The sequence below is a fragment of the Microtus ochrogaster genome, linkage group LG8, assembly GCF_000317375.1.
Source record: "Microtus ochrogaster isolate Prairie Vole_2 linkage group LG8, MicOch1.0, whole genome shotgun sequence".
NCBI classification, from domain to species: Eukaryota; Metazoa; Chordata; class Mammalia; order Rodentia; family Cricetidae; genus Microtus; species Microtus ochrogaster.
The window spans coordinates 25,018,912-25,028,916 of record NC_022033.1 but is presented as its reverse complement, the minus strand read 5'-3'; the positions used below and the strand labels follow the sequence as shown (position 1 = coordinate 25,028,916).

General features: G+C 52.9%; 1 protein-coding gene across 8 annotated transcripts in view; it reads right to left on the bottom strand.

The window, feature by feature from the left end:
- Positions 1-2,165: 2,165 nt before the first annotated feature.
- Positions 2,166-10,005, bottom strand: part of LG8H20orf96 (linkage group 8 C20orf96 homolog) — a 15,365-nt gene continuing 7,525 nt past the window's right edge. For 6 of the 8 annotated variants that reach the window (XM_026787219.1, XM_026787222.1, XM_005363193.3 and 3 more), the window contains 7 exons: positions 8,303-8,461; positions 6,233-6,332; positions 5,060-5,217; positions 4,880-4,981; positions 4,687-4,773; positions 3,980-4,098; positions 2,166-2,316 (listed from right to left, as the gene is read on the bottom strand). In XM_026787219.1, the coding sequence (XP_026643020.1) occupies positions 2,256-2,316; positions 3,980-4,098; positions 4,687-4,773; positions 4,880-4,981; positions 5,060-5,217; positions 6,233-6,332; positions 8,303-8,461 (786 nt within the window). In that variant the 3' untranslated portion in view covers positions 2,166-2,255. The other 2 variants (XM_026787221.1, XM_026787218.1) reach the window with 2 other exon arrangements.

Here is a 10,005-nt window from a genome sequence, read left to right as displayed (position 1 = left end):
TGAGCACAAACAAGCACCATTCTGCTTCCCAGCTGTGGGCTGATGCAGCCAGATGCCTCAAGCTCCTGCTGCTGGGATCCCTGCCACGGAGAACCACACCCTGGGACCATGAGCTCAAATGAGCACCGCCTCCCTTAGGCAGTTTTGGATGGGGAAAGTAAGAGGGCCGGGGAATGGAGAAAGCTTCATGATTGGAACGCCTGAACCTCAGCACCTTTGCAGGAATTCCACCACACAGCTGAGAACAGTGAACTTCCCCAGAAGGTGAAAGTGAATGTACCTGCCCATAAGATGGAGTCAGTGGTGAACAAGAGTCAGGGCCACAGGCACAAGAAAACATCCTCAAATACGAGAGCCCGAGCCCCTCATCCACAGAGGAGTGACACCCCAGATGACACCCCTGAGCCAGTGCTATCTCCCAGTGCCCTTGTCCCCTTTCTCCAGACCCTACATAGTGAGTATGGAAATGTCATCTCACGCCCGTTTCCCATGGCCAGCTTTATGAGCACCCTCATAGTTCCTAGTGCCGACATGAGACACCCCCCCCCCATCCAAACCCCAAGGTTGTGGGGGTCATCTTCACCCTGACATCAGGCTCATTGGGTCAGCACAGTGTAGAGCCAACTCCATCACAAAGCTTGAATACAGTACTGAAAATCCCCAAAGGAGAAGCTCACCCATATGCCCAGCTAATACATTTGTGTCCATGAGCCTTTTTCTCTAGCCAGGCTCTATGCCTCAAGACTATCCAGAAAACCAATCCCTGCCCCGTGTCCCACCGAATCCTAGTGACTTAGACTGAGGACCTGCACCCTCTCACCTGTGATGCCCATAGGACTTCACCTAAGATAGCATTGCCCTTCTAAAGCTGCACGAGACAGCAGCTCTCAGGACCCTCTAAGAAGCCCTGACCTTTGAGGCCCTGATGCAAGCCCTCTTCCCTCAGAGGATCTTCTGCCTCACGGGACACTCACGGGACACTCAGGGGCACCAGTTGCTATCAGATTACTCAGCAGTGAGTAGAGATGATCGGGCTTTGCCCCACTGCTTTCAATGGCCAACAGACGCAGTCAGGCAAAAGGAGCGTGTGGGTGCAACTGTCCTACAGCCCCACTGCCTCTCAGAAACAGAGCCCCTGGTAGGTTAGACCACTGCGTGTTTATTTAAACTGTGGCATCTGTACCCCAGGATCCATCAAAGGTGCTTCCTTTCAAAGCCTCACCCATCTCCTGCAGCTGGAAAACAGTGTCCAGATGAGAGTCTCATGGACACAAAAAAGCAAAGCAGCCACCCTGCGTTCCCTTTGGAGGGTTTTACCTAATCTGGGGCTGGGGTTGCAATTCAGTAAACAGTTTAGCATGAGTTTGGTCCCCATCACAAAAAACAAAACAAAAAAAACCAAAAAAACAAAAAAAACCTGTGGCCATAGCTCAGGATGGCACATTTGTTTCATACAGGTGCCACCCCAAGCACTGGGTAAAGCGAGGCAATACAGCCCTGTCTGCCTACGAGGCATATCTGGCAGATGAGCCCCGCTTGCCAAGCCTGTCTCCACAGGCTCATCTGGGACAAATGTCTGCCTCTGCTGTGTGTGTATGTGTGTGTGTGTGTGTGTGTGGTTAAGGCAGGGGCAGAGGGGTTCGGGGGGCTGCTGCAGAGTGAGAGAAGGAAACAACAGTCCTTTGGAGTTCCAAATTGAGCCAAGAAGCCTGCAGCTGTGACATTTGTGTGGTCACTGGGAGCTGGAGGAGGCTTTCTTTGGGGGATTGGCTCTCCACAGGTAAGGGCCTGACGTGTACTTCTGTGACTAGCTCTGCACCTAGACTGAGTTCAAGCCATAGGCCTATGCATTTGGGGGAGGAGCAAGGCTAGGCCAGAAGAGAGATGGCCATCAGCACTGTGGACCCAGAAGGCTCCGCGTGAATAAATCTCAAGGAATCTCTCTTCTACCTTGGCGCTGACCTCAGCTGCTCTGGGCCCCAACTGTAAGGGAAGCTGAGCTCCCGCTGGACCAGGAGGGAACCATGGAGATGAGGGAAGGCCGCACTCCAGCATCCCTCCCCGATGCCATCAGAACAGCAGCCTAACCCTGCTCTTAAGGCAAAGACCATTGCTGTGACGTGTCCAGCAAAGCCTAAGTGGGGCCCCATACACCAGCACCAAGCAAACACAAACCCAGCTTTATTGACAGCAAGGACTGGGAATTCCTGCCTGGTTCAAGCAGCAAGGGAGAGGGGTGGAGGAGGGATTGTGGGTCAGAAGGGGAGTGGTTCTTGCACAGGAATGTTGAGTTCAACAGCCATGTCTGGGGTGCACCTGGCAGGAAGCAGAAAAAGACTGTGAAGGGTCAACAGAGACACCAGGATCAGGGACAGAGGGGGGAGACGTCATCCCCAAACTCAATCCACAGCCACCTGCACGTGCACACACACAAGCACAGGGGCGGGGGTGCGTGTACATACACAGGTCAAAAAGTGGGAAGAAAACCAAGTCGTCAAGGACTAATGTACCCCTAAAAAGGACCAAGATCAGAGGGGAGCAGAAACTCATGTCAATGTCACGTCCTCCTTGACTGTCCCCACTTACAACCCTGGGACAAGTTCTTCCAGGCTCATGGGGCTCACAGCAGTTCCACGCTCAGAGCTTGGTGTCTCCTAATGTCTCATCCCCCTCCCGGCTCTGTGGGGGCGGAGCCAAGGGTTACTCCAAGAGGAAGGAAGAAGTGACATGGAAAATGCATGACAGAGAAAGCCAACCAGCACGGGACTGTCCTCTAAGCCAAGCTGCCATCTTCACAGGCTTGGCTGTGCCCGATGCAGAACATCATCACAGCTCAATCTGTGGACTAATGGCATTCCCTCACAGAAGAAGGTAGCCGGGAGGGTCATGGAGCCCTTACCTGAGCTTCTAACTGCTCCTCCTAACCAGACATGTGGCTTCAGGGTCTCAGAGAGAGGCTAGAATTTATAGACTGAGAAAGAATAGTAGAAGGGGGAGGGGGGTGTTCCACCCACACAGTTAAGGGAAGCCATCACCCATGCTGGAAGCACACACACTCCTGTCAGCGACCCCTGTGACCCAGACTCTGTAAATAAGCCCAACAAACGCATCGGTTTCTCAGAAGGAACGATGGTAGAATCAAACTTTGGTTTGTCATTGAAACCTTAGGAGGCAGATGTTGCTTGACATCTCCTCCCAGAAAAAAAAAAAAATTCTCTAAACATATGGTAACCCCAGCATTTGGGAGGCTTGAGCAGGAGAATCATATTCGAAGCCAACCTAAGTTACAAAGTGAGACTCAGTCTCAAAACACCAAGTAGGAGGTAGGCAGGGGTAGGACACAAAGAGAGGCCTGGGAAGGGGGCTGGAGAGATGGCTCAGTGGTTAAGAGCATTGCCTGCTCTTCCAAAGGTCCTGAGTTCCCGGCAACCACATGGTGGCTCACAACCATCTGTAAAGAGGTCTGGTGCCCTCTTCCGGCCTGCAGGCATACACACAGACAGAATATTGTATACATAATAAATAAATTAAATAAATATTTTAAAAAAAGAGAGAAGCCTGGGAAGAGACGGGAGACATAAGGGAAAATTATGTAATTTGCAAATGCTGGGCTCAGTCACCACACAAGGTCCTGAGGTAGCATCATGAAGAGGTCTAGCCTGTTCCCACTACCACCTGGCCCTACAATTGAGTCTAATCCCAGGTAAAGCAGGCCCTGAAGGTTAATTTTGGAAGGAAAGACACTCTCTTCTTGGGGCACAGAAGCCTTTCAAACAGGAAAGATATCCTTCTACCCTTGTCCCCCATATCCCTGGAACCAACCATCTGTGTCAGCTACATCAGAGATGGACAGAGAAAGCTGTGTCTAGGTTAGAGGCAGAGTGGAGGCACACCCAGGGTTCCTCCCCTCCATGCCGGGACTCTTGCCTTCCCTAGGAACAGGCCTGCCCAGCCAAGCATGGCAGCCTAGACTACATACTTGGGTCTCTGCAGTAGAATATCCTTAAAAACGACGTCTCGGGGATTCCAGATTTCTGCATACATTTTCCCCACCTCCGCAGTTAGTATGGGTATCTCCTTCTTCATCTGCTCAATTAGCTGAGGGAGACACAGAAAGGAAGTGTGAAGTCCGAGCCTGGGGAAAAGGGACAACACTCAAAAAGAAGGTGTCTGGGAAGATGGTATGGGCCTTGTCACTATGGCGTGCTGGGTTTAGGACCAGGAATGGGCCTTTCAAGTGAGGTGAAGGGACAGTGAAGAATGGAGGCAGGTGACAAAGAGGTGGGACACACAACGTGAGAAAAAGGGACTGGTGGAGATGGGGACCTCGACTTGAAAACTGATGGATACTCACTCGGAGAGGGCGGAGCCTCGTCCCCTAACTCTGATCATGGCCCAGAGGGTAAAGGGAAGCAGCTAGCGTAGAGCAGGGGACATGTGAAGAAGCTAATGGGTCACGGCCTGCAATGGTGGCCAGCGAGGCAAGGTCCAGGCCAGCAGGAATCCCCTTTGAGAGGAATGCTGAGTAGCAGCAATGGTGCAGTCAAAGAAGAAGGCTAAACCAGAGCAGGGCCCCTCCTGAGGACCAGGTCTGTGCAAGCCAAGGCCCACCTGCAGGTCCCGCGCGCACGCCATGGCCCACCTGCAGGTCCCGCGCGCACGCCATGGCCCTCCTGGTGCCCTCACCTCTCTGAACCAGACTGTGCACCTCTGCAGGCGCCGGCTATCCTGTGTCTTCAGCGTAAGTACCTCCTCATAGGGTTGCTGGGTTTTCTGGGGACAGAGGCAGGAGCACATAGGTGACTGACAGGGACACCAGAGGCAGAGGACGGGGAAGCTAGGAGGGCCTGGAGACCCGCCACAGCACCCAGCTACTCACCACCACCAGAGACCTCAGGATTTTCTTCTTCTTCTCCTGAATCATGTCGGAGAAACCCCCCAGGACCATGTCACGCATCTCCTTAAGGTTGTCCAGCTCGTCCTGGGGGGTGGCAAAAGGGGTTTGACCACCACTCGCACCTTCCACGCGGTGTAGGTATGGGGCCAAGGGCTCCCTTACCTGCTGACTGTCCTTTGCCTGCTGCACCTGGCGTATGTGATTGGCGATCTGGACCGACCTGACGGGATACTCGTGGTCCATGTAGGTGCTCAGGAAACTCACCTCCTCGTGGGCCTTTAGGATCTCAGCATGCAGCTGTTCAACCTCCCGCTGCAGGCCTAGGGAGGGACAGCACAGGGAAGGGAGGGGCAGACGTCTGGGCCTTCCTTTAGAGAGCTTCCCAGGAGACCTCGGCAGTCCAGCTGTCTTTGGCCAGTGGACTGGGATCTGGGCTGAGGTGTGCCCACACGAGGTAGGAGGTGGTGGAAGCTGAAGCTGCTAGGGTCTCAGGCCCCAGAAAGGAGAAATGGAAAAGTACAAGGTCCTTAGACAGTCCAGCTTTGCTGACGGCTAAGTGGTCCCCACCAAGACTATCCCTGACTGGATCTCAGCATCCTCAGATACATGTCCCCGAGGAGGCAAGACCAGAGAGATAGGCGGACACTGATGTCCAAGACATGATCCTTAGCAGGAATAAGACAAAATCTAGCAGCCGCTATGGCTCACACCTATAATCCCAGCACCAGAGAGGCTCAGGCGGGAGGGCTGGTGAGAATTCAAGGCCAGCCTGGGCTACTAAGTGAGTTCCAAGTCAGCCTGAGCTATACAGAGTATCGTATAAAAAGTAAATGAATGAAAGATAACACCATCTTGCCTTCCTCCGCGGAGGGGATCCCCAGTGTCGCAGACTGCCTGGCACAAGCCCCCGACACACACCTCCTCTCAGCATCTAGCCTCCCAGGGAGGGGCAAAAAAATCACAGATCCAGAGCAATGAAAGCCAGGCCTGGGTCCCAGCCATTGCCTCCCAGAGGGACCTTGACAGGCTCAGCCTGGATTCCAACTCCTAGCCACATAGCCTGCAGCAGGGGCTTCCTCTCCCCGGCTTCAGTCTCCTATCTGGCAGGTGCGGTGTGAGAAAAGTCCCTGCATCCCCGGAGGGTACAATGGGTGTGCAGCCACTGACACTCAACCACCCAGGCCTGGAAAACACTGAGCATGCTTCCCGCTTTGTAAGCTCTTCGCTCTAGCCCGCAGTTGTGTGCTCCCCCTAGAAGGCAGCACGGGCCTGGTAAGGAGCTGCCCTCCCCCAGAAGCTCCTGGATGAGGCGGGGGCCAGGGGGCCACCCCTTACTGTTCGTTTTGTTCTCCTCCTTTTCTTTCCACTCCTGGAGCTCAGACCTCAGCTGCTCCACACGCTTCTTGTTTGAGTACTCCAAGATGTCGATGACATTCTACAGGAGGGGTGAGGTCAGCTGACCACCAGCCTCTGCTGGTTCTCCAGCTCACAGTGGGCTGTGGCCACAGCACACCGCCACAGCCCCACTCCCGCCTCTGACGAGAGGCCGGAGAGCCACTAGCTCCCACTCCAATCCTCAATGGACTCCTTGCCATGGCTGAAAAGAGCCTGCACGATCTGGCCTGGGATGAACTCATCTTTCCCCCATCCCTCCCTCACACCTTGCTGTGCAGTCAACCAATAGCAACTGTAGCTCCTTGAGCTCCCCTTCGCTCCCTCTCACCCCATATCTAAGGCCCCTGTTTCCTCTGCCTGCAACACTCGTCTGTCCAATCTCACCAGTTCACATCTCTGCAGACTTCAGCTCAAGTACGGCTTTCCCCAGGAAGTCTTTCTGATGCACCAATGTCTGAATCAGAGCTCCCCTTGGAGCTCCCCAAGTCTCCTCAACTCCAGTACAGCACAGACCAAATGCCAACTGCAAGTGCCTGCAACCCCATTAGAGGGAAAGTTTTATGTGGGCAGTCTCACGATAGCTGCTCCCCAAGGCCCATAGGTCTAAGGGGCTAGAGGGATGCTCAAACCCCAATACCCACAGGTGTGATGTTGTGGGTGTATAAATCCCAGTGCTGGAAGTATCCAAACAGGCAGATCCCGGAGACATGCTAGTCACTCAGCCTAGTCCGATATGCAAGCCTCAGGTTCCAGGGAGAGACCCCGTCTCAATAAAGATGATGGACAGTGTCTAAGGAACAACACGACCTAGTGGCCTCCACATGCAAGGGTGTGCATGTGTGCATGCGTGTGTGCGTGCATGCGTATGTGCGAGTGTGTGTCTGTGTGTGTGTGTGTGAACAAGAAGTTTGCTTGGGCTGAAGGGCAGTGTGGCTTTGATCTCTGTTACAACTGGACTGTGTCTACCAAAACTTCTTAGGTGTAACTGCTTTTGGAGACAGGACCCTTAGGGAACTGAGGTCACAAGGACAGGCCCTCATCAGAGAAGACCGGTGTGTCCCCACAAGACAGCAGCACTCTCTCCACACACACAGAGAAAAGGCTTAAGGACATGGTAAGAAGATGGCCATCTGCAAAATAGGAAGAAAAGGCTACAACAGAAGCCAGCCCTGCTGACCCCTGACCTTACTCCTATGGAAGCTCCCTGCTCTAGTACCTTCCTTCCTACCTCACGCAGCCTGAGAGATTAATCCACCCCCAGCATCTGAACATTCCTCTGTATCTCACACACACCAGGTCAGCTCCGGGCCAACTGCAGTCATCCACTCTCTGACTGTTCTCCAGCCCAGACCTTCCGCCCTTTCCCCAGCACCAGGAGGATGCTTCGCTGGCTCTCAGACCCTACAAGCCACCACTGGGTTTCCTAATAGCAGGGTGGGCTTCAGATAGTACAAAGTTACTCCTCCAGCAAGATAACAGCAGACTCAATCAACTGTACTCCCTAAAAAGAAAGAGAGCCGGGCAAGGACAGCACAGATCTGGGGTAAGACTGCCTGGGTTCAAATCCTCGCCCCGATTCTTGCTATCCAGATGACCTGGAGCAAATCCAGTCCCCAGCCTTGTGCTTTCCATTTCTTTATCTAAAAATGAGGACAAGAATATGAGGGCAAAAGCTGGAACGAACAGTCCGTCGGGCTGCTGGGAGGTTTATATGATCGCACATTGAGCATTTGGAGTCTCACTGTTGACACTTTAATGGCAGTGGTGGTGGTAGTGGCAGCACCAAATAACTTTCTACTGCACAAATGCCAGGTGTGATAGCCACAACCTCCCTTTTGCGGTGGGTGTTACTGGGATCCACTCCACCAAGCTCCAAGATATAAGGTTAGCCCAAAGTCTCCGGGCTGTTAAGTGGGGACGAAGTGCATTTCTCAGACAGGGGTCGGGAGTAGCCAGCAGAGGGCGCACCTGCAGGAGAAGGAGGCTAGCAGAGGGGAGGAGGTGGCTCACCCCGAGAATGCCCTGCTGCTGCAGCATTGTGCGCACGCTCAGGGCCATGCTGTCCTCCATGTCCTGGATGGACTTGATCAGCTCCTGGTTGAGCTTGCTGAGGAAGCTCTCGTGGCTGTAGAGCTCCTGGAGTGAGGTCCGCTGATTTCGAAGCATCGACTGTGGATGTAGGGTGAGAGCGGGGAGGAAAGTAGCTGTACACATGCCCTAACTTGGGCGGGGGTACACCCTCCCACTACAGGCCTCTTGTAGTTAATGTTCCCAGGTGGTTCCCCCATCCCCTGCAGATCAAAGAGCCTGGAAAAGGAGACACTGTTACCTTTTCATCCACTAAGCAACACACATACACACATACCCATTGTCACATCTCTGAAATGAGAAGTCGTCTTACAGTTGGTGGCTCATCACCATGTAGTTACCAAACATCAGTTGATAAGGATACGCCTTATTACTAAAGACCTCTCCAAATCCATGAAAACTAGAAAGAATGAACATGATAATGGCCCAGTTGGGTAAGAAGTCGGCAGAGATGACAGGCTAGGTTTGGACTAGATGCAGGGATGGGTGAAGTGAGAACACCCACATTTTCTTACCCTTTCTTATCATGCAACGCCCCTGTGGAAAGTGAGTCTGAAGGGTAAGTGATTGCCCAAGGTTACACCCAGCGGTACATAACAGCAATAATGTTAGCAGTTAATAACAAATAATATTAACAACAACAACTGGCCCACGAGACACGAGGGCAGGCAAGTGCTGTGACCTGCTCTACACATGATACACAGCATCAGTTCATCCTCCAGCTCACAAGTGGGGACTTAGGGAGGTTAAATGGCACTGTCACACAGCCCGTCCGGAACTCCCGTCCGGAACTGAGAGTGTTGAGACGGGAAAGCCAAACTTCAGAGTCTCAAAGTCTGTGTTTCCACTCTCCCACCTCAAGGAGTCAGTGGGTTTTGTGCTGCCAGGAGCCCAATGCATGGTGGCACCGGCGTGTGATGCCAACACAGGCTGACACAGGAGGACTACCTGGCAAAACATGAACTATATACAAGTTCAGACTCCATAGTTTACCCAAGGTCACACGCAGCAGAGCTGCTGTTCATGGCTGCTAACCACCCCACTTTTGCTCCCATATCCCCAGACCCCAAAACACAGAAATGCCTTGAGTGTGGTTTTGTTTTTGCTTTTTAAAAGCCACTCTCAAATCCCTAAGAAGAGAGCTCAAATTGCTGGTGAAATGAAAATCTGGGGACACACATCGACACCCGCTACTCTCCCAGTGACTCTGAGAAATGGGAATTTATGATCTCTGCTCTCGAAATTTACTTGTCTAACCGCAGATCTAATATGGGGTGGTGGTGTCTCCTGTAAGACCTTGACCTCAATATGTAATCACGCAAGTACAATCTCCACTCCGAACCTACTCCTTCTAGGACCCCATCCCACACAAGGGCCTTCCTTATGGTCTTGCTGGTCCTCCTTCCAGCAGCAAGTCACAACAGAAGAGCAGGCTGTGTCTATGCGATCACCGGAGCAAGGACAATGCATGGAGCTCTGCGGGTAGCCGCTGGATAAACTAAGAGGGTGTCTCTTCTTCAGGGTGGGGGTTAATTCATTAGTCTGTTTCTCAAGTAAAGTTCAAGCTCTGCATTAGTACCCTATACAGAGCCGTGTCTCCAACACCTGGAACAGTGCCTTCACCA